The sequence below is a fragment of the Vanellus vanellus genome (assembly GCF_965231255.1).
Source record: "Vanellus vanellus genome assembly, chromosome: 22".
In the NCBI taxonomy this organism is placed as follows: Eukaryota; Metazoa; Chordata; class Aves; order Charadriiformes; family Charadriidae; genus Vanellus; species Vanellus vanellus.
Genome location: NC_138927.1, coordinates 4,016,784 through 4,039,981, shown reverse-complemented (window position 1 = coordinate 4,039,981; position 23,198 = coordinate 4,016,784). Strand labels below are relative to the sequence as shown.

Sequence of the window (23,198 nt, the reverse complement as noted above, 5' to 3'; positions counted from 1 at the left end):
GCTCTTTATTGCTCTGTGTACCCCAACTTCTCCCTACGGCGTGGGGCTGGAGCCGCTGCATCTCCCTGCTCCCGCTGTGGGGCTGTCCCCTCCGTCACCGGCCTGCCAGCCCCTGTGGTGACAGCCCCGGGGCTCGGGTGGCTGTGTCCCCCCCCCGGGACGTGTCACAGCACTGGGGGTCACCGGTGAGGGTCCGGCGATGCTCCAGGATGGCTGCCCAGAGGCGGTACGCCGACCCGCGCCTGCTGGGACACGGGGGCTGTTGGAGGGAGGGGACCAAGCCACGTGTGTGTGTGTGTGTCCCAGTGATGCCACCACACTTCCCCCCCCCCCTCCCCGGCCAGGCTGGGGGGTACCTGATGCCCACGTAGAAGAGGTCGTCACGGGTGGCACAGCCCAGCAGGTCCCGCAGGGTGAAGCCGTGGGAGAGGAGCTGCGGGAGGTGGGGGGGGGATGTTGGGGGGCAATGCTGGGGGTGGCGGGGGGGCTGCCCTGCTCACCCCAAGCAGGGCCTGACCCCCAGCCCCCACGTACGTAGCTCCATACGGTGCCACGTGGCCACGGGTCTCACCATGGCCGTGGTGGCTGTGTCCGTGCCGTGCCGCTGCAGCCACTGGAGGAGGAGGGGGTCAGCCCTTCCACGGAGTGGTTGGGGGGTCGGGGAGGAGCCATCCTGCCCTGGGGCGCAGCACCCCACGGGGGCTTCCCCATGCTCCCTGCTGTGCTGGGGTCGACTGGGGACTGTGGTGGCATCGTCCCTGGAGTGAAGCACCTGCTGGATCAGCCGCTGCCACTCCTGCTCCTTCTCCGCCAGCTCCTGGAGCAGCCTGGGGGAGAGCAGAGCACGGACTGGCACCCGGGGGGGGGGACAGGGGACACACAGCGTGGCAGCCGGGGAGATGGAGGACCAGAGAAGCCCCTACCTGCCCGTCTCCGTGCGGAGGTGGCAGAGCTGTGCCACCAGCGCCGAGGGTGGCTGCAGGGTGGGCAGGGGGTCCGCCAGGGTGCTGAGCCCCGAATTGCTGCTGAGCCCCGAATTGGTACTCTCCTGCTGGGGTCGGCTCCTGGGGACGGACAGCCTCGGCGGCACGGGGTCGTCCTCGTCACTCGTGTCCTTGGGGCCGTCCCCCCGCAGGCAGCCGGCCTTGAGCCCCAGGTCTGTGGGGGCAGAGGGGGTGGTGGGCACAAAGAGGTGCCCTATGGCCTCAGACCCCAGAGCACCGGGGCCAAAACAGGGAGCTGGGCCCAGCCAAGGCTGCCCCAGTGCTGGCTCCCCCCTCACATCCCTTTCCCAGCACCCCAAAGTCCCCCAGCCCACCCCGGGCCAGCCAACCCTCCTCCTCCATCCACCCCAACCACGGTGGTGGGACCCGGACCTGCATCCCAGCCGTCCCCCAGTGCCACCCACCTCTCACCAGCACGGTGAAAGCTGCCTGCACCGCCTGGCTCACGGCATCATCCAGCGCAAACATCCAGTGGGGTTTGATGTGGTGCTGGCGTAGCACCCGTCGCACCTGCAAGGGGCAGAGCCGTGCCAAGGCGTCACCATGCCAGGGCATCACTGTGCCAGGACATCACTGTGCCAGGACATCACTCGCACCAGGGCATCACCGTGCCGGGGCATCACTGTGCCGGGGCATCACCCACGCTGGGGCATCACTGTGCCAGGGCATCACCCACACCAGGGCATAACCGTGCCAGGGCATCACCCATGCCAGGGCATCACCCATCCCGGGGCATCACCCATCCCGGGGCATCACCCGCACCAGGGCATCACCCATCCCGGGGCATCACCCACACCGGGGCATCACCCACGCCGGAGCATCACCCGCACCAGGGCGTAACCATGCCAAGGTATCACCGTGCCAGGGCATCACCCACACCAGGGCATAACCATGCCAGGGCATCACCCACACCGGGGCATCACCCACTCAGCACCCTACCACTCCACCCCGGGCACTCACCGCTGCCTGGAAGCCGAAGAGGGGAGCCTGGAGGTGGGGGAGGCTCAGCCCCTCTGCCCGCAGGCGGCTCTGCAGTGCCAGGAGGTCCTGGCGCAGCTGGTGCTGGCTGGGACACTGGATGTAGCTCCGCAGGCAGCTCAGCAGCTGGGCGAGATGCTCCAAGCCCAACCTCGCACCCGCCGTGCCCTGAGTGGGCGAAGGAGATGCTCAAGGGGTTGTCGACGTGCCCACCCCGTGCCGTGCAGACCCCCCAGCCCACCCCGGGCACCCAGCACCCACCTGGCTCTCCTCCAAGGCGGCGGCGATGGCCGGTGCCTCGGCGACGAGGACGCGGTGCAGCGTGGCCCGGCGCTTGCTGTCCTTCCGCAGGAGGAACCCGTCCCCGCTCTCCTCGGGGGAGGACGAGCGCAGGCTGCGGTCAGAGCCGGCCGAGCCCTGGGCAGCGCTGGGGGGGGGACACGGGCAGGGTTGGCACTGTCCCCTCCAACCCTCGGGCATTTAAGAGCGTGGGCTCAGAGTGGGCACAGCCATCGGGAGAGGGCATGGGGGACCTCCTGCAACCCCCCCAGGCTGTGACGGGGAGGGAGGTGATGCCCCGGCACAACAAGGGGGCATTGCGGGGTGCAGTGCTGGGACATTGCAGGGGAAGCGGGTGCCCCCGGGGTCCCTCCGTCCCCCCATGCCCAGGCTGCCCTACCCCGAATAACTTCGGCCGGAGGCTGCCTCGCCGGGGTGGCACAGAAGCAGGGGGCTGCCCGCCGTGCCCCTCACCGAGGCGTCCTGCCTGGCTGCCGAACATCCCCTGTTCCCATCGCTGCCCTCCGCATCCCCATCCCGCTGCCCAAAGTCGGGGGGATCATCTGCCAGGGAGATGATGGACATGCAGATGGTTATTTAGCAGCTCATGCCAACCCCCCCCCCCCCTCCAGCTCCATCTTACCCCCCTCCAACTCACCCCCCGCCGGGGGCAGGGGCCGGCTCTGAGCCCTCCTGGCATTGGCGAGGAAGGGGTCCTGCAGCAGCGCGGGGGCCGTCGCCCGCTCGGCCGGGTTGGCTTGGAAGCAGCGCAGGATGAACCTCTTGGCTTTATCCGACATGGACTCGGGCACCTCCGGGTGCATCTTGAACATGCCCACCTGGAGGGGAGGCACTTGTGGGGCTGCAAAAGGGACCAGCCACCCTAGGGGGGGGGGGAGGGGGGCAATTTAAAGGCTGGGGAACCCCCTCCCCCCGCCATGCCCAACCCCATGGGTACCTTGAACATGGCAGCCTGGGGGCTGCCCAGCTCGTAGAAAGGGGGTTTGCCCGTGGCCATCTCAATGATGGTGCAGCCCAAGGACCAGATATCTGCTGGCTTCCCATAGCCCCACGGCCCCTGGTCGATGATTTCTGGGGCCATGTACTGCAGGGTGCCTGGGGAGAGGATGAGGAGGAGGGAGAGGAGCCTGTATCCATCACCCAAACCTCCTCCTGGGGTGGGTTCTCCTCCTCCCCATGCTGGCTACAAGGATGGAGATCCCACCATCGCCTGGTCTGCAGCATCCCACCTTCTGCACCTCGAGGGAACCCAGTCCCCAGCCCCGGGGTTCCCTTACCCGTGAAGGTCTCGGCGCTGGAGCTGATGCCCGCCAGCCGCTTGGAGGTACCAAAGTCGGAGATCTTCAGCACCCCGCTGTACGTGTTGATGAGGACGTTGTCTCCCTGGCGCAAGAAGGGCGCCCCAAAATAAAACCAAGCTCCGAAAAGGGCCATTGGGCATCATCCCGGTGGGTTTTGGGCATGGAGGGGCAGCTCCTGGCTGCCCGGTGCCCCTCGAGATGGGGGTCAGGCCTCGTGCCCTCAGGACGGGTGATGCCCCCTCACCTTGATGTCGCGGTGGACGATGTGGTTATCGTGCAGGTAGTTGAGCCCGTCAAGGATCTGGCGGGTGTAGAAGATGATGGTGGGTTCGTTGTCCTTCAGGGGTCCCCACTTGGAGCGCAGCAAGGAGGAGAGGCTCCCTGGAGTGGGGGGCAGAGGGGGGGGAACAGAGAGGGGCAGCACCTCCATTTAAGCCACACGTATGGCCACGTGTCTCCCTTTGACCCCTAAATGTTGTCCCCAGCGTTGCCCACCTCCCGGCACCTCCTCCATGAAGATTTTGATGAAACCATCCTGGCTGAGGGAGCCCAGGTACCGCACGATGTTCCTGTGCCGCAGGCGCTTGTGCAAGGCGATCTCCTCGTGCAAGGGCTGCGAGTACCTGCGCAGCCGGAACGGCGTTGGTGAGGGGGTACCCAGGCTCCCCTGGGACCCCTCCCCGGCCTGGCACCTACCGGCTGTCCCGCTCCGGGATCTCCTTGATAGCGATGCGCACTTGGTTGCTGAGGCAGCGCCCGGCGTACACGACCCCGAACGTCCCCCTGCCCAGGACCACCCGCTCGCCCTCCTCCGAGTACTCATAGCGGTACTGTGGGCAGAGATGTGGGGTGGCAGCCTGTGCCAGCCGGCGCCCCGTGTCCCCCCACGTCGTCCCGTGTCCCCATCTCACCTCCAGGATGGGCTGCGTGGGGCTGGGCACCTCCTCGCCGCCCGCCGCCTGCTCGGCCAGGAGGGACTGGATCTGGTCGCAGAACCTGCCGGTGGGAGGATGATGGTCCTGAGCCTCCGTGAGGATGCTGCGGACCTGGCCACCGACCCCCCCGGCACAGAGGGGCTCCTGGTCCCCCTCCCAGTCTGTCCCCCACCAGTGGCACAAGGGGGGCCTGTGCCACCCATCTGCATGGGTAGGGTCCCCGAGACACCCCTTTCCCCTAAAATTAAGGTAGGGAAGAAATCGCATAATTTCATGCTCCCCTCCCTCCCCGCTCACCAGGGCTGTGACTGGGGGTCCCCCATGCCCCCTCCGGCAATGTGAGGGTCCCCGTGCCCCCCAGCCCCCCAGCTCACCACCGGCAGTGCTGCTGGGAGGGGAAGTAGAGCTGGAAATCCTCCTCCGCGTGCAGCACATAGAGGAAGCAGCCCCGTTCGTCGCGCTTGCAGATGCTGGAGGGAAAGGACACCCCCCTCCAAACCATCAGCGGTGGGGCTGATGCTGCCCACGGGGCAGGTGGAGGGGCTGCGGGCACATGGGGGGCATCCTCGGTCCTGCCAGTGAGGGGGACTGGGGACATCCTCACCTGACGCCCCGGATGGCCGCGGCCGCGAAGGTCCAGCTCGATGCTGCTTTCTGCAGAAGGTGCAGGTAAGGAGGGGGTCGGTGGGAGCTTTCCCCCCCCCAGAGCCCCCAGGACCATCCTTACCTCCTCTGTGGGGCAGACGAGGGTGAGTGTCAGGGCGAGATCCTCCGTGTCGCTCCGCAGTGCCAACCGCGCCGGCTGCAGGACCTTGCTGAGCTCCAGGACCAGGACCTGTGGCAGCGGGGAAGGGGGGGCTGTGGAGTGAGCTCCCCCCCTCCCACTCACCGGGTCCCCAGCCTGCATCCCTGCACCCCCATCCTGCCAGCCGAGTTGGCACCGCTGGGCTGCTCGGTGCCTCCCCAAATTCCCGCTGAGCCTGGATGACTGGGTGGTCCCCAGGGATGTCCGGGGGTCCGGGCAGGAGGGGTTGGCTCCGCGTGGCCCCTCACCGAGCAGCGCGGCGCGGCAACGAAGGGCTGGCACGCCTCGAGGAGGAAACCCAGCCAGAAATCAGCCAGCTCCTGCCGGGCAGAGGGGACCTGTGGGCTCCTCTGGAAGTGTTTGTAGAGCAGGAAGGTCTCCATGACCGAGACCAGGTACCTGCAGGGACATGAGGGATGAGAGAGGAGAGAGAGAGATATCCCCAGCAGCTCCTAAAACCCCCTAACCCCCCTCCTGGGGCACAGCCACTGGGGACCGGTGCCGTACCAGCCCGGTGCGTTGAGCTTGTAGAGCTTCTCCGAGGCTTGGATGACTTTGCTGAGGTCGTTGGCCAGGATGCCGGCTCCGAGGCAGTATCCCACATCCCAGTAGAAGCGCAGCTCCTCCGGGCTGCCCTTGCGACCCTGCAGGCAGCTCAGCTTCACCCCTGGATGTGGGAACCAGAGCCCATCACCCCTCCGCCGGCAATCCCAGCACCCGGGCACGGTCACACCGGGGGTGCCCCGATGCTAACGGACACACCCCCCCCCCGCCCCGTGCCTGGTCCCCATCCCCGGTGGGTCCCTGTCCCCGACCCGCGGGTGGGCACCCACCGATTTGCTGCAGCTGCACAGAGGTTTCGAACTGGTGCCCGGCGGCCACGAGGAGGACGGCGGCGTTGATGCCGGCGTGGAGGCTTGGCTCCACCTCGAAGGCTTTGCTGTACCTGGGCAGAGATGCCGGGTGGAGGGCATGGTTGCTGCCACCCCCGGCTGCCTCCGGGTCCTGGAGCTGCCCCCTATGAAGGTGGAAACACTCCCAGAAACAGACCCCCCCCCCCCCAAAAGAAGTAAAAAAAAAATAAATAAAAGCCCAGCAGGAATTAGCGTCGGCGTTGCTGCTGGGGTGGTTTGAACGTGGGGCTGCACTGCTCAGAAAGCCCCCAGAGCCCCTGCAACCCCCCCCATCCCAGATGAGGATATGGCCAGGCAGGCAGCTCCCAGCCCCGTCCCCAGCCTCACCAGTAGAAAGCCCGGTCCCTCATCTCGGTGTCGGTGAGACCGGAATCGATGAACATGTCCTTATAGATGCGGCCGCACAAGCAGAGGAGGTCGGGGGCAGCCCCCTCCCCGTGCTCCACCACGGGCAGCAGCACCGACAGGGCCTTCTCCCGGTCCCCGGCACGGTTACGCCTGCACACACGCCACCGGTGCTTGGCGAATGGCACCACCAACGCGGCCCCTCCGGCTCCGTGCCATCGGGACGCCCAGGGTGCGCGTCACCCCCCCCCCCCCCCGCCACCGCTCACCGGCTGAGGGCAAAGGCGTAGTGGAAGCGGACGTTGTGCTGCTCGGCCACGGCGCAGGTGGGCAGCGCCTGGAGGGTCTCCACCAGCGAGACGATGGCATCGTAATCCTGCGGGGATGGCGGTGGGGCTGAGCCGGCGGCCCCCAGGCTGCCCGTCCCCGGTTGCACGGGGTGATGCTCTCCCCGGACCAGCCAAGCCCTGAGGGCTGCAAACACCACCGAGCACAGGCAGGCTGCGAAGGACCCCCTATCATTCCCCCCCCTCCCCGGAATGCCGACAGGGTCCCCAGCACCTCCCTGGGGGTGTTGAAACCCCCTCACACCTGTACGTCGCGGTAGGAGAGGAGGAGGTTCACCACGATGTCCAGGCTGAGCAGCTCCATGCTGTCCAGGCGCTGCTGGATGCGGGTCAGCTCCCGGCTCAGCTGCTCCCCTCGGTACATCTCCCGCGCCCTCCGGATATCCCGCCGGATCGTCTCCCGAAAATACCCGCTGAGGACGCGGAGACGTGGAGCTTTTGGGGTGGTGGTAATTCTCCGCCAAACCCTGCCCAGCCCACGTGGACACGGGGGTTTGCCCGCAGCCGGAGGGGTGGGCAGCAGTACCGGGAGTCGGTGGGGATCCCCTCCAGCAGCTGGACGAGCCGGGCTGCCAGCGGGGTGGAGGTGGTCTCCATCTCGAAGCTGGGCTGGAAAAGCTCCGTCAGGCACTTCACGGCCCCGGCGTTGCAGCAGACGACTTTGTTCTGGGGTGTCACCGCGTAGGGGATGAAGGTGTAGCTGCCGCAGAGGTCCTGAGCGAGGGGAGAAGGGGTGAGCAGCCGTGCGATCCACTCATGTCACGGATCAGTCCCCTCTCCCCACGCCTGCCCACGCTGCCCGGACCATACAGGCCACGCTAATACCTTCCGCAAGTCATTAGTGGGGAAAGACAAACCAGCTTTATCTCTGACTGCCATCATTATGTTCCAGAGTGAACGCTCCTGGTTCTTTACAAAACCAGACAGCCCTCTCCACGCTGCTGGTCCTGGCGTTTGCTCTGAGCGAGTGACACCCCCCCACCCCAACTCAGACCTGGGGAGAGGTCTCACTCCCTGTCTGCGATGTCCACCCTCCGAAGCCGGGGAGAAGCAGCGTGGGGGGAGAGAGGGGCTCAAACCCCCCAGCACCGCAGCAGCGAGCCTGGAGGCAAGAGACGTACCGAGTTCTTCTGGCAGATGTCCTCCTGGGGAGAGAGAAAGGGAAGGAGAAGGAACTTAACGAGCGTCCCCGGCAAAAGAAATCAGCTGATTTCAGGCTCAGGGCTCGGAGTTACCTGGAAGACACCCGAACGGGTGCTCCCCCGAGTCAGAGTGACATTTGGGAATAATTTGGATGTGCTCCCCTCCACACTTTTTTTCCCCTGAGCAGCGAGATTCCCTCCCACCAGCCTCTTCCGTGCGGAGGGGTTTTGCTTCCAAGGAATCAGCTTTTCCCGGGAAAAGTGCCTGTTCCCAAATTCCCAGCCAGTTGGGACCAGGGGAACACCCAGCACCCCGCACCCGGCTGCGGGGCTCACCGGGGTCCCCAGCACCCCCTCTTCATCCCCTCCAGAGAAATCTCTGCCGGAGCAGAATGCGACCGTGGGAAGTCACCCAGGGCTCAGGGGAGGGATGGAGATCCCCCTCCTGCTGCCGTGGGCGCTCCGGGTGCTTGGGGCTATTCCCACCCTGGAGAAGCAGCACCCGAGGGGCCGGGGGTGTCCCCGTCCCCGCTGACCTGCAGGGCCTGGAGGGGGGGCAGGTCGGCCTGGCAGCACAGCAGGACGTTGTGGGACATGTTGAAGCTCTCGCGGACGCCCAGGTGGTAGAAGAGGGAGGGCTGGCAGACGGAGTCGCTCAGCTCCACCACGGCCACATCTGCGGGCAGGACAGCGGGGACGCTCACGGGACTGGCACCAGACCCCAAATTCATTCAATCAGCCACGCCTGGGTTTAGGGGGGGAAGGGGCATCCGCACCCCCTAAGATTGGGGATGACTCCACCATCACAGCGCCCGAGGCCACAGTGAGGGGCGCCCGCTTGCCCCCTCCCCCCCCAGCACGGTGATGAACCCTGTGCAAACCCACCCTCCCCTCCCCTAAAAAAAACCACCCTTTCTGAAATCACACCCGCATGTTTAACGCCAGGGAGGAAGACGTCCCGGCAAATGTCCAACCACCCTGGAAAGTAAACAGGAGGAAGGCAGAAAAGCAAACAGCGAACCGCCCCGGCGCACAGCCGGCAGAGCTCCGCCGGGAGCTGCACTGGGGCCGGTGAACATCTTGGCCCGGATATTCCCGGAGAGCCGGGATAAGCGGGCAGGAGAAAGAAAGGTGATAGAAACCCCGCGCCGGCCGAGCGGATGGCGTCCTCACCTGCGTTGTAGAAGCGGTCGAGAGTGGCGGTGTCGCCCAGTGCCAGGGTGCCGAAGGGCAGGGTGTGCAGGCGTGCCCGCAGGTCGCGGCAGGCGTCGCGCAGGCTGCGCAACGCGGGGCAGGCGGCCGGCTCTCGGCCCAGCACGAAGACGACGCTCAACGCCCGCTGCCCGCTCCCCCGGCCCCGAGTCCCGCACACCGGCCGGCCCGTCGTGCCCGCCACCGCCAACGGGTCCTGCCAGCAGCTCCCGGTGACTGGAGGGGTCCCCGGCACCTCCATGGCCGGGGTAGGCAGACCCACCGTGGGGGCTCGCACTGAGCACCGGGAGAGCCCGTACCCTGCACCGGGCTGCCCTGGTCCTTACCGGGAGAGCCCTGACCTTGCACCGGGCTGCACTGCACCACGGTGCCGTATTGCCCCCGGGGGGAGACCGGAGTCTGCACCGGGCTGCCCTAATTCCCCCCCTCCGGGGAGGGCCTGTACCCTGTACCGGGCGGTCCTGCACCGGGCTGCCCCGTTCCTTACTGGGAGACCCCGCACCGGGCTGCCCCGTTCCCCACCGGGAGACCCCGCACCGGGCTGCCCCACTCCCCACCGGGAGACCCCGCACCGGGCTGCCCCACTCCCCACCGGGAGACCCCGCACCGGGCTGCCCCGTTCCCCACCGGGAGACCCCGCACCGGGCTGCCCCGCTCCCCACCGGGAGACCCCGCACCGGGCTGCCCCGCTCCCCACCGGGAGACCCCGCACCGGGGTGCCCCGTTCCTTACTGGGAGACCCCACACCGGGCTGCCCCGCTCCCCACCGGGAGACCCCGCACCGGGGTGCCCCGCTCCCCACCGGGAGACCCCGCACCGGGCTGCCCCGCTCCCCACCGGGAGACCCCGCACCGGGGTGCCCCGCTCCCCACCGGGAGACCCCGCACCGGGCTGCCCCGTTCCTTACCGGGAGACCCCGCACCGGGCTGCCCCGTTCCTTACTGGGAGACCCCGCACCGGGCTGCCCCGCGCCCCGCCGGGAGACCCCGCACCGGGCTGCCCCGTTCCTCCCCCCCGCAGGGGATCTCCCTACCGGACCGGCTCGCACCGGGAGGGCCGAGCCCGCCCCCCTCACCGGGCTCCTTCCTGGGTTCCTCCGCACCGGGGCTGCCCCACACCGGGCTCCGCTCCGCCCTGTCCCGCCCCGGGCACCGGGCGCCGCTTCCGCCTGTCCCGGCCGTGACTCAACGGCGGCGCCGCCCGCCCGGTCCCCCCCACCCCACCCCGGGACGGGAATGACCCCCCCGGCAGATCCTGCGTCCCTCCTCCACCCCCCCACCCCCCCCCGACGGGCACCGGTTGCAAAGGTCCGGTTGCGAAACCGGAGGGAGGGGAAGGGGAAGTGTGTGTGGGGGACACCCCCCGGGGGGGGACCGGGACAGGTTCCCCCTCCCGGTACGTGTCACAGCCGAAATAACGGCCCCGAAGGCGCCGGGGAGGCGGGAGGCGGGCGGGCAGCGCGGACACCCGTGGCTCTGAAGTGCGGTGGTCCCTGCGGGGAAAGGCTGTGGTCCCCGGTGGGATGCAGGGGATGGGCTGGCACAGCACCCGGGCGGGCTACCAGCTGGGCAGAGGAGCCACCGCACAGGCGGAGAAGCCACCGCACAGGTGGAGAAGCCACCGCACAGGTGGAGAAGCCATCATGCAGGCAGAGAAGCCACTGTACAGGCGGAGAAGCCACTGTACAGGCGGAGAAGCCACCGCACAGGCAGAGAAGCCACTGTACAGGCGGAGAAGCCACCGCACAGGCGGAGAAGCCACCGCACAGGCGGAGAAGCCACCATGCAGGCAGAGAAGCCACCGCACAGGCAGACAGGCCACTGTACAGGTAGAGAAGCCACACTACTGGCAGAGAAGACAGTGCACAAGCAGAGAAGCCACTGCACAGGCAGACAATCCACCATACAAGCAGACAAGCCACTCTACTGGCAGAAAAGCCACTGCACAGGCAGACAAGCCACCACACCAACAAGAGGAGCCACCACACATGCAGAGAAGCCATCGCACAGACACACAAGCCACTGTACAGGCGGAGAAGCCACCATATAGGTGGAGAAGCCACCACACATGCGGAGAAGCCACCGCACAGGCGGAGAAGCCACTGCTCATGCGGAGAAGCCACCATACAGGCAGAGAAGCCACCGCACAAGCAGACAGGCCACTGTACAGGCAGAGAAGCCATTGCACAGACAGAGAAGCCACTGTACAAGCAGACGAGCCACTCTACTGGCAGGAAAGCCACTGTACAGGAGGAGAAGCCACCGCACAGGCAGACAAGCCACCGTCCAGGCAAACCACCGCACAGGCGGAGAAGCCATCCCAACCTTGTTCCCACGGCAGGGCCGGGCAGCCCGGGGCAGGAGGGAGGAGCGGGGACACCGGCTGCCCGGGGACAGCGGGACACGGAGCTCTGCCTGCCCGGACCTGCTGCTCAGCCCCACCGCCGTTTCGGGGAAGGCAGAGCCGGCGGTGCGGTGGCGGCGGCACACCCCCTGCCTGGCCTCCTCCTCTGCCACCGTGGGAAGGAACGCGTCCCTCCTCCCCATCGCCATCCCTGGGGCGCCCAGCGTTAGCAGGGCTGGATGCGGCCACAGAGGTGTCCCCCAACACTCGCCCGCAGCCGGGGACCCCATCCCAGTGATACCTCCAATTCCTCCGGCCTCAGCCCACGGCCACCCCTGCCCGCTGCAGCCCCCCAGTCAGGCAAGGGGATGTGGCCCACGGAGGGGGACACCACGGGGTGACATCCTCAGGACAGGAGGAGACAATGTTCTATTGCTTCATCCTCCAGTGTGGCATCACCCCTCCCCATACTGGTTTCCCACCCCTGGCGACTGGGAGGACTGGAACCACTCCATCCTCCAGCATGGCACCTCCCATACCCACACTGGTTCCCCTGCCCTAGTCACTGGGAGGACTGGAGCCACTCCACCCTCCAGCATGGCATCTCCCATACCCACACTGGTTCCCCCGGTCACTGGGAGGACTGGAGCCACTCCACCCTCCAGCATGACACCTCCCATACCCATACTGGTTCCCCTCCCCTGGTCACTGGGAGGACTGGAGCCACTTGGGCCACCCAACACCAACCTGGGGGCAGGACACAGCCACGTCCCCAGCTGCAGCTACGGGGTTTGCAACCAAAACTTCCCGAGGCAGCACCCGCCACTCGGGCTTTGGGGGTGACGGGTGACAAGGACACAGACACCAGAAATAGGAGGAAAATCCTTTATTGGGGCTCTGTCCCCCCTGCGCTGGCTCAGGCTCTGCCCAGTGTGGGACTGGGGGCTTGGCCAGCAAAGGGCTGCCGGCCGCAGCCACAAGTCCCTGGTGCCCTGTGTGTCCCCCCCCCCCAAGCTCCTGGCAAGCGTGGCAGGGGGGACCCCAAGGCTGGGTGGGATTTGGGGCTGGATGGGACCCCACGGTCCCCTCCACTCTGCTCTTGCCCCCCCCCCCCGCCGGGGGAGCAGTTGGAGGGTGTGACTGTGGCCACACTGGGTGCAAACCCCCCCCCCAAAACAGGGGTCTGGCCTGGGCGACGTGTCCCACCCTGGTGCCCCCAGGGGCAGAGAGGGCAGCCCGGGGCAGAGCCACCTTTGCATAGCTGAGGTGTGGGTGGGGGTCCTGCGGCCGGGGGCGGGGGGGGGGGGGGGGGGGGGGGCACACAGCAGGGACGGGGGCAGCGCTGGCCTCTTCTCTGCCTTCCCTGGGGGGGGGGGAGCCCGGGGTGCGCAGCAGCCTCAGATCCTGGTGCAGCAGACAGAGAAGAACACCATGCAGAATGGGCCTGGGTGGCTTTGTCCTGGGGGGGGGGGAGCAGCCCCCCCCTCAACTCCCAGGGAGCAGGGGATGGGGATGGGGATGGGGATGGGATCCCAGTGCCCACCCATGGAGGTGGCAATGCCACGGGAAAGAGTTGGTCCCACACCCAGGAATTGGGTGGGAGGTCCCACAGGGGAGGGATGGGGATGCTCCCCCCTGTCCTGCCCCCCCATCCCGCCCCACACTCCTACCCCAGCTACACGCCCCCCCCCCCCCGCCCCGGACACGAGACAGACACCACCTCGCAGAGTTTAATTGGGGCAGCCCGAGCTACAAGTCTCACCCCACAACACACAGCAGGCACCCCCCCCTCCCCAAAACAACACACAGAAAAGGGACACCAGGACACCCCCTACACACACACACACCCCCCCAGCAACACAAAGGCACAGCAAAAGCACACAGCGGGGCCCTGGCTCTGCTCCTCCGGCGGGCACCGAGGGGCTGGGGGGGGCTGGAGGGGGGGGGTCGGAGCAGGGGACTGGGTGCTCCAGCCAAAATCCTGAAGGGAAAAGCACCTGAGAGCCCGCTGGGGAAAGAGGGGACCCCCAGCCCCAAGCCGCCCCCCCCCAGCAAGCCCCAAGGCTGTGGGGAGGCAATGGGGCAGGGGGTGCAGCAGGGGGTGCCCAGGGTGGGGAGGGGGGCTGCTGGGTGCTCTTTAACTGGGGCCAAACTGGGGCCAAACTGGGCTCCACCGCTCCCCTCCTGCTGAGGGTGCTCAGGGGGAAGGGGGGAGGGGGGGGGGCTGCACCCTACCACCACAGGGCTGGGGGGGGGGGGCGGGGGACACTCGCCCGGGTGGCAGAAGGGGCACGGATGTGCCAAAGGGCCGTGAATCGGCTGCGTCTCACCGGGGGCTCCGTGCACGAAATGGGGGGGGGGGGGGGCGAGGGGTGACACCCCCTTTCCTTCCACCGCTACCGACTCCCAGGAAAACAGCAAAGCAGCCGGGAACCCCCCTTCATGCAAACCAGGAGAGAGGGACTACGCCATCCCCCCCCCCGCCATGGGGAGGGGTGAGGGAAGGGTGAAGCTCTGGGGGGGTGGGGAGGGGGGGGTTGTAGGGGGGCAGCCCCCTCCCCATCGCCGCCGGCACCCAGCACCTACTGGTTGTCCTCTCTGGCAGCGTGCAAGGAAAGAGAGACGGGGCACGGCCCCCCACGTTAGACACGGCGAGCCCCACGGCACCGGGCGAGGGGGGAGAAGAGCAACGGGCCCCCGCTTGGCTCAGCTCAGGGCGGGTGGATTTGGGGGCCCCCCGCGCTCCCCACGGGGTTGGGAGCCAGGGTCCGGCCAGGCAGCGACAGACAGAGGAGGCGGAAGGACAGCCGGACACCAGCGAGGGGAGGGGTGGGGGAGGACGAGCCCCTCCGTGTCCCAAATCCTCCCGCCGCCCCCGGGTGACGACGGACCGGCACAAGGAGCCACAGGAGACAACACTCAGCTGCGAGACAGGACACGGCCAGACGGGCCACGGACCCCCACGCACTGGGGCTGACCCCCATTTTTGGCTTCCAGGGTGGGTTTGGCCCAGGCATGAGCCGGTACGGGTGTCGTCTGTGTGTCCCCCCCCCCCCAAAAACTCCATCCCGGCGGGGGGCGCGGGAGCCTTACAGCGTTTGGTAGGTGCTGTCCTTTGACTTGATGAACTTGATGACGAAGAAGACCACGGCTTGGACGCTCAGCACCAGCACGATGCCGCCGATGAAGCTGGCCGTGTCAAAGCCGGGCGGGTGAAATTCGGGGCTGCCCGTCAACGGGGCGCTGGTGGTGGTGGTCTCTAACGGCAGGGGAAAACCAAGCGGGAGGGGGGAGGGGGGGTTATGGGTGCTGTTGGCATCCTTGGGGTACTGATGCCCTCGCCAAGCAGAGGGGATTTGGGGTCCGCACAGACCCCAGCGTCTGCACAGGGCTGGGATGTCCCCATCGACACACGGATGCAGGGATGGGCTCAGCCCCTTCCCATGCCAGAGCAGCCGGCACCGCGCGGGAGCAGAGCCAGCGGTGTAAGGATCCCAGTGGGATCAATAATTCAGAGGGCTCCGGGCTCCGGTTACCCGCCGTAATTAGCCCGATGCTCTCCAGTTCCCGCTTCCTGGAAGAGGCTCCTGCTCCGCTCCCAGCCCCTGTTCCGACTCAGCCGGAGACGGCACTTCCCGGCAAGGATGGCAGCAGGGCTGGTTCTTGGAGAGTGGGGGGGTTCTGCAGGGTGTTATGACCCCCCCAGCCCCATCCTGGCATCGCTGCAGCCCGTGGCAGCATTGCTCAGGGCACAGACGGGGGACGGGGACCGAGCTGTCACCCCGGGGATGGCACTGGCACCTCCTGGGGCACAGCTGAGGTTGAAGCTCCATGGATGCAACCAAGCGGCTTGTCCCATCCCACTGGCCACTGTCCCCTGGGGCACCCGGACCCCTCCAACCCCATCCCACCACCTCCAGCGCCCCCCCAGACCCACTCACTTGGGGAGTGCGTCGCTGGCTCCTCGCTATGGGACCGTGGAGGCTCTTCGGTGGGGGACTTCAGCGCTGCCAGAGGCAGTGACAGAGGGAAGGGGAGAAAAAGGGTTGTCAAGGGACATCGCCATGCACCCCCTGTCCCGTGTCCCTGTCCCAGGGGTGGCATTTCATGCCCACAGCCCCAGCACCCACAGCAGCGCCTCCATCCCGAGGGCTGCTGTGCCCGGGGGTGCTGCTGGGGTCCGGGGTGACCCGACGCCACGGGGGGAGCGGGGTTACCTCGACACAGGGTACTGGTGTTGTAGAGCGCACAGGTTTCCCGCGCTGCCGCCCCTCTCCGCATGCAGCTCCCCGTCTCTGCGGGAAGAGGGAGCAGGGTTTTCCCAAGGTTTCCCAGGGTTTTCCCTCCCCCAGCAAACCAGCCCGCGGGGGCACCCAGTGCAACTGAGGCCATTTGGGCTCCCAAGGGTTTGGGGTGGTGAGGACTCATTCCCGGGGATGGGCATCCATCCGAGGGGCTGCAAGCCGGGGCTCGCATCCTCACGCCCCCCAGGGAAGAGCCCCAAACAAGGGCTTTATAAACAGCCATTTTTCTCCCATCTCTATCACTTGGTGCTGCTCCATCCGCACCTCCATGAGGGGGGAGGCGGGGGGGTGTCCCAGCGTTACCCCGAGCCCAGCACGGCTGGGAGCACCACGTGCCGAAATCCCACACTCCTGCCAGCTGGGCCGGTGCTGATCCCCTGCATCCCACCGGCATGGGATGGACCTTGACCATGCAAAGCAGCTGGGACCAGGCTCCCAAGGGTGCTGAGCTGCCAGCACCATCCCAGCACAGTCCCCAGCCCGGTGGCAGGTCAGAGGCCTGGCATAACCCCTGGCTGTGAGCACCGGGGGCTGTGGGAGCCCCTCACTCTCCCCCTACATGGCTGAGCCCCCTCCGGATTTGGCCCTCCCCTGCAGACCCCCTCACCTGGCTCCCCGGGGGTCCCACAGCCCACCCAGACGCAGCCGGTGCTGTTGTGCGAGGTGGCTCCGGCCGTGCATGTCTCGCAGGACCTCAGCTCGCCGCACTCTCCTGCCAAAGCCGGGGGGAGAGGGGTAAGGTCCGGGCCAGCATCCATCCCCCCCGTCAGCCGGGATCGGGGCTGGACCCTCTGTTGGACCCATGGAGGAGGATTTCTCACAGTGCAGCGGGAGGGATGAAGGATGAATTTCTCTCTTGCAGCACCAAACCCACTAACAGACCCATCCCGGCAGGCTGCAGGTGCGCTCGTAGCATCGCCAGCTCTCCGCAGAGGGGACATCCCGCACCCCCACAGCCACCCGGGACACGCAGGGCTCACCCCATCACCCGCAGCGCAGGATAAGCCCCCCCCAGCCCCGGATCTTTTGGAGGAGGTTTAGAAGAGCCGAGGTGGCGGCAGCACCAGCCCAGTTGCTCCCAGCAGTCCAGTTGGGGTTACCTGAGCCACATCACCCCTCTGTCCCCGCCTCGCCCCCCAAACCGTCCTGCAGGACCCCCCGCTCCCCGTCGCCCCAGCAATGGCAGTGAGTCACTGGGGCGTTTGCAGAGCTGCACTGCCATGAGCTCTTCCCCCCCCGCCCCCCCCGACATACGCTCATCATTAATTTACAGCGATAACTGTCAGCGAAGGAGGCTGCAACGGGGAGCCATGGCCGGGCCCTGCCTGCACCTCACCGCGTCCCGCACCCGTGTTTGCACCATCCCGGGAACGGACCTGGGAGCCATTCCCCACCCTGGATGTGTTTCCAGGCTCTCAGGGGACAAACAACCCCACCCCCACCCCACCCCCCCCAGTGCTCGCAGGAGGGGGCTGGGGGCTGGCACCCCTTCTTCGCCGGCTCCCCGGGGGTCTCCGCCACGCAGGGACTGACCCAACCTCACGCTTGGCTTTGCCACGCCGGCTGCACCTCATCCCCGCCGGGCTTTGGGGTGTGCAGCTCCAGCCCCCCCCCCCAACTTTTAGGGTCCTCCTGGGCCATGCCTGGTTGAATCCAGAAGCCTTTTCCATCTCCCAGTGTCCCCCCCCCAACAAAAGCAAAGGGGGCAACTGGTGGCATAAGGCATCAAGTGGGATGCTGCGGACCCATTGCCATGGCTACGGCGTGGCGGGCACACAGCCGCCCCCCCCCCCCCCCTCCCCCCTTCTTTCCAGCATTTCGAGACCTGCCGGGAACCAATGGGAAAGTAGGACTTTGTTCGCAAGGGTTTCAGGCAGGTTTATAATTTAAGTTATTTTTATCGCAGCAGGCACAGGAACAGACGTTGGAGCCCAACGTTGTCAACTCCCGCTCCTGCCGTCAGGTGTGGGGAGGGAGAGGAAAATAAAAGGGGGGTGGGGGGGCAGTGGGGCCGGCTGAGGGCAGTCCCATGGCGATGGGTGCTCTTGGAACACGCGGGGGTCCCGGTGGGATAAGTCAGGGTGACAATATGTCCCCGTGAGCAGTGGGAGGAGGGGGGATGGGATGGGAGAAGGGGAGCAGAAGCAAGCCTGGGGTTTGCATAATTGATGCCCGGAGTTGCAGGAACCCCGGGCGGGAGGATGACGGCTCCGCTCCCCGCCCCCCCCCCCCCCCAAAAAAAAACCCACCACGAACCACGAAGTCGTCCGTCCGCCCCCGCTCTTCGGAGGGGGACGCTGCACCCCACCTGTCCCGCAGCAACCCAGGGCACCCCTCCTGGCCCTGGGGGGGTCCCACCCCCCCCTCGGGATGGGGGGCAGCAGGACACGGGGCCCCTCTCCCCCACCACCCCAAACCGGGAACGGGGCTCTCCCGGTCCCCACCACGGGCTCGGGGGTCCCGCGATGGGGCGGGAGCGAAGGGAACCCTCGGAAAAAAAAAAAAAAAAAAAAAAAAGAAGCCAAACCCCCAAAAAGTTCAGCTGCCCCAAAGCTATAAACTCCCCGCGTCACCCCCCACCTCCCTACGCCTCCCCACCCCCCCCCGGCCGTACCTGCGCGGGTGGGAGCCGGTCCCTGCGCGCAGAGGAGGGCGCAGAGCAGCGCGCAGCGCAGCGCCCCGGCGCACGGCGGGGCCATGGCCCGGCCCGGTTCGGCCCGGCTTAGCCAGGCTGGGCTCGGCCCGCTTCGCTTCGCTTCGGGTCGGGTCGGTCCGGTCCCGGCGGGAGGTGTCGGTTGCGGCGCCGCGGAACTCCCGGGAGAAGGGAGCGGAGCGGCGGGGACATGCGCGCCCGCGGGAGGCGGCCCCGGCGGCGGCGGGGGGCGGGCAGGGGCGGCCCCGCAGCGGTGCGCTCCGCCCCGGGGGGGCCCGGCCCGTGTGGGGGCTCCGACCCCGGGGTGCATGTATTCCCCCCTCCCCCACCCCCCCGCCGCCGCCGCCCGTACGGTGCTGCGGGGAAGACGGTGATGGCCCCGTCTGGGAGGGGGGGGGGGGGGGCTCCGGAGAGCCGGGAGCTGCACCCCCGGTACGCACTGCTGAGTGGGGGACACTGCGCTGTACGCACTGCACACACTGCACACAGTGCCCCCACTGCACATCCTGTACACACTGCACTCACTTCACACCCTGCACTCACTGCACACACTGCACTCACTGCATACACGGGACTCCCTGCACACACTGCACACTGCCTGCGCGCTGCACTCACTGCACATGCTGCCTGTACACTGCACGCTGCATGCACGGCATATTGCGTGGGCGCTGCACACTCTGCGTGCTGCACACACAACGCGCTGCCTGAGCACTGCACACCCTCCACACTGCACACCCCGCACACCCTCTACTCACTGCACACACTGCATATGCTGCATACACTGCACACCCTGTACTCACTGCATACACTGCACACCATGCACACCCTCTACTCACTGAACACACTGCACACTGCACACGCTACACACCCTGCACTCACCACACACCCTGCACACCCTGCACTCACTGCATACACTGGACTCACTGGACATTGCCTGCGCACTGCACACCCTGCGTGCTGCGCACACAACGCACTGCCTGAGCACTGCACACCCTGCACACCCTTTACTCACTGCATACGCTGCACACACCGCACACCTTGCACAGTGCACACCCTGTACTCACTGTGTACACTGCACACCCTGTACTCACTGCACACACTGTATATGCTGCACACCCTGCACAGTGCACACCTGTTACTCACGGCACACACCGCACTCACTGCGCACACTGCACACCCCGCACACCCCGCACACTCCGCACACCCTTTACTTACTCCACACACTGCGCTCACTGCACTCACTGCACACCCCGCACACTCTTTACTTACTCCACACACTGCGCTCACTGCACTCACTGCACACACAGCCCATGCCCCGCACTCTCTCCCCGCAGCCCCACCGCCGGCTTCCCTCCCCCCCCCCCCGCCCTGTCTCCCTCTCCCTCAACCCCCCCCCAACCCCCAAAATCCCCCTTCTCCCGGGACACCGCGACTCCGCCGGGGCCGGTCCCTCCCGCCACCCGGGGCCGCGCCGTCGGGGCGGCGTTCAGCACCGCGAACAGCTCCCGAAGGGCCGGGGCGGGATCCGACGGGGCGGCCGCGACGCCGGCGGGACCCCGCGGGGGGGATCGGGAGCCCCCCCCGGTGCTCCTGGGCACGGCCGTGCCCAGGAGCATCGGGGGGGCTCCCGACCCCCCCTCGGGGTCCCCCCTGCGTTGCTGCCACCCCGGGACCCGCGTGGGAAAGTCGGACCGCGTGGGGACCCCCGGGGGGGAGGGGGGGGGGGGGCGCACCCCCCGGTTGTGCGTGGGAGGGGAGGGAGAAAGGGGGAGGACCCGCTTTCGCCCCCACCCCCTCTCCCCCTTCCCCTCCCCCGGGCCGCCCCCTCCACACCCCACGCTCAGCGTGTGAAGCGGCACCCCCAAACCTCTGCAATAAGGGGGGGGGCGGGGAGGGGGGGGAGCCGGCGCCCCCATCCTCTGCAGTACGGCCCTGCAGGGGCTTTGCAAGGACGTGGAGGGGGGGACACGGGCCGGGGTGGGAGGAGGGAGGGGGGGGGTCCCGGGGGCGGTGTGGACCTGGAGGGAGGGGCGGGGGGGTGTGTGTGGGGGGGGCTGTTTTTATGAATGGGCTGCTCCATCCCCGCCGCGCTTACTATGCGGCGCGCGCGCCTGGCGGGGCGCTGATTGGCTCCGGCGCGCCATTGACGTCACAGCGAGGCTTGGGAGACGGGGGGGTGAGGCGGAGGGGGGAGGGGGGGGGGAGCTGGCAGTGAGTCACCCCCCCTACACACACACCCCCCAATTTCCCCCCCCCCCTCACACACACACACAGAGGCCCCCCCCCCCCCGTCGGGGCTCGGTCACTATAACTCGGCGGCGCCCATGGCAGCGGCCCCCCAGCCCGGGCCGAGCATCCCGGCAGGTGAGTGCCTGGCGGGGGGGGGGGGACGTGGGGGGGACACGGGCACGGGAGGAGGGGACTCGGGCACCCGTGGTGGTGGGGGGGGGGGCGTGTGAGCCCGCTTGGGCAAAAGCGAAAGGGGCTGAGGGGCTGTGCTGCCTGCCCGAATGCCCCGGGAGGGGCAGATCCCCAAGGGAAGGGGGGATTCCCCCGGTTGGGGGGAGCGCGGGGGGGGGGCTCTTTTCTGCCGGGCGCCCCTGTCCCCGGTAAACGGGGCCGCCCCCTTCATCTGCTGCTTGGGACCCCCGAAGTGCTGCCCTGAAGCCCTCGGGGTGGGGTGGGGTGTGTGTGTGGGGGGGGTGGTCCTTCTCCCCTCTATTTATCCACCAAAATCAGGCGATGCACCACCCCCCCCCCGCAGTTAATGCATGCCGGAGTGGGCTGAGCGGGTGTCGTGTCGTCCACCCCCCCACCCCCACCCCCCTTATTCATATATTTATTTTTCTATGCTTGGAAAAGAATTAAACCCAAACCACCTTGCCCAGAAAAATCCCCTCGGAGCAAACACCGACCCCCCCCCCCCCCAACACACATCGCTCTGCCCCCTCCCGGAGACAACTTTTTTTGGGGGGGGAAGGCAGGACTGCCCCTGGCTGGGTGGCACAGGGACGGCGCGAGTGGGTCCCTGCTGCGGGCAGTGGGTGCTGAGGGGGGCTGCTCTTGTTTTCGGCTGCGGCAGGTCGGGCTCCGCCAGCATGATGGAGGAAGGGCCCCCCAACTCCAGCGGAGGCCAGCAAGGCCGGTTCGCGGCCAGGAACGGCAGCGCTGGCTCCTTGGACCTGGAGTCGGTGGTGCAACCCCTCGCCTTGAACCCATGGGATGTCATCCTCTGCATCTCCGGGACCATTATCTCCTGCGAGAACGCTATCGTGGTGGTGGTCATCTTCTACACCCCGGCTTTCCGGGCTCCTATGTTCCTCCTCATCGGGAGTTTGGCCACAGCCGACCTCCTGGCCGGTTTGGGGTTGATCCTACATTTCGCCTTTGTCTACTTCATCCCGTCGGAGGCGGTCAGCCTGCTCACGGTGGGGCTCCTGGTCACCTCCTTCACGGCCAGCGTCAGCAGCTTGCTGACCATCACCATCGACCGTTACCTGTCCCTCTACAACGCCCTGACCTACTACTCGGAGAGGACGGTCACCAGGACTCACATCATGTTGATCCTCACCTGGGGAGCCTCCATCTGCTACGGGCTCCTGCCCATCATGGGCTGGAACTGCCTGAAGGAGCCCTCCGCCTGCAGCATCGTCAAGCCCCTGACGAAGAACCACCTCATCATCCTCTCTGTCTCCTTCTTCATGGTCTTTGCGGTGATGCTCCAGCTCTACGTGCAGATCTGTAAGATCGTCTGCCGGCACGCCCACCAGATCGCCGTCCAGAGACATTTCCTGGCCAGTTCCCACTACGTCACCACCCGAAAAGGCATCGCCACCTTGGCCGTCATCCTGGGCACCTTCGCTTCGTGCTGGCTGCCCTTCGCCATTTACTGTCTCCTGGGGGATTACAGCTACCCGGCCCTCTACACCTACGTCACCCTCCTCCCCGCCACCTACAACTCCATGATCAACCCCGTCATTTACGCCTTCAGGAATCAGGAGATCCAGAAAGTGCTGTGGACCGTGTGCTGCGGCTGCTTCTCCTCCACAATGCCTTTCCGGTCCCGCTCCCCCAGTGACGTCTGACGCGTGTGTCCCCGTCCCCTCCCGCCCCCCCCCCCACCCCCCCCAGCCTCTCTGCACCTTTCACTTACCGATTGCGGGTTGAGGGGATTTTCTTTTTTTTTTTCTTTTTTTTTTTTTTTCCCTTTTTCGTTCCCAGAGACACATCGCGGGAGATCTGAGAATGGAGCGGCTCTTCCCAGCCCCGTCCTTTTGGGCACAACCCCTTCCCTTCTTCTATTTTTCCACTTTTTGAATTTCCAGGAGAGAAAAACATATTTTTTATCCATAATATAATCTATATTTACGCGTGCGCATGAGAGAGAGAGAGAGAGGGGGAAGATCCTCATATTTTCTTTAAAACTATTTATGATGCTTTATTTTTTTAAGGGGGGGGGGGCGGTACCGGGAACGTTCGGTCCCCTCTTGATTTTCTTTTTTACAGCCTCATTAATTACCTCAGATAGTTAAAATATATTTTGTACGTTTGGGGAAGGAGGATGGGGGGGGGGGATGGGAGGAAATCGTTTGCCGGAGGAGGAGGGACTCACCCC

At 66.8% G+C, this 23,198-nt stretch overlaps 3 protein-coding genes across 3 annotated transcripts; 1 reads left to right on the top strand and 2 right to left on the bottom strand.

Moving 5' to 3' along the window:
- Positions 1 to 4: 4 nt before the first annotated feature.
- On the bottom strand, positions 5 to 9,524 carry MAP3K6 (mitogen-activated protein kinase kinase kinase 6; the record flags this gene model as incomplete). The annotated part of the gene is made up of 28 exons (XM_082494265.1): positions 5 to 245; positions 357 to 433; positions 572 to 827; positions 924 to 1,158; positions 1,409 to 1,514; positions 1,965 to 2,150; positions 2,244 to 2,409; positions 2,662 to 2,824; positions 2,920 to 3,100; positions 3,220 to 3,377; positions 3,560 to 3,665; positions 3,828 to 3,964; positions 4,079 to 4,206; positions 4,280 to 4,413; positions 4,495 to 4,579; positions 4,893 to 4,988; positions 5,123 to 5,172; positions 5,246 to 5,353; positions 5,572 to 5,722; positions 5,831 to 5,990; positions 6,157 to 6,269; positions 6,565 to 6,735; positions 6,852 to 6,958; positions 7,174 to 7,342; positions 7,456 to 7,643; positions 8,051 to 8,074; positions 8,608 to 8,747; positions 9,245 to 9,524. The coding sequence occupies 28 exons, from the start codon at positions 9,522 to 9,524 to the stop codon at positions 95 to 97; spliced, it is 4,026 nt and encodes a 1,341-aa protein (XP_082350391.1). The 3' UTR covers positions 5 to 94.
- A 5,191-nt stretch (positions 9,525 to 14,715) lies between these two features.
- CD164L2 (CD164 molecule like 2) lies at positions 14,716 to 18,699 on the bottom strand (the record flags this gene model as incomplete). Its single annotated transcript, XM_082494194.1, has 5 exons — positions 18,545 to 18,699; positions 16,538 to 16,642; positions 15,844 to 15,921; positions 15,568 to 15,633; positions 14,716 to 14,885 (listed from the first exon to the last, which is right to left on the bottom strand). The coding sequence occupies exons 1-5, from the start codon at positions 18,627 to 18,629 to the stop codon at positions 14,716 to 14,718; spliced, it is 504 nt and encodes a 167-aa protein (XP_082350320.1). The 5' UTR covers positions 18,630 to 18,699.
- Positions 18,700 to 21,681: 2,982 nt separating this feature from the next.
- On the top strand, positions 21,682 to 23,096 carry GPR3 (G protein-coupled receptor 3; the record flags this gene model as incomplete). The annotated part of the gene is made up of 1 exon (XM_082494176.1): positions 21,682 to 23,096. The coding sequence occupies one exon, from the start codon at positions 21,682 to 21,684 to the stop codon at positions 22,666 to 22,668; it is 987 nt and encodes a 328-aa protein (XP_082350302.1). The 3' UTR covers positions 22,669 to 23,096.
- Between the last annotated feature and the right edge of the window lie 102 nt (positions 23,097 to 23,198).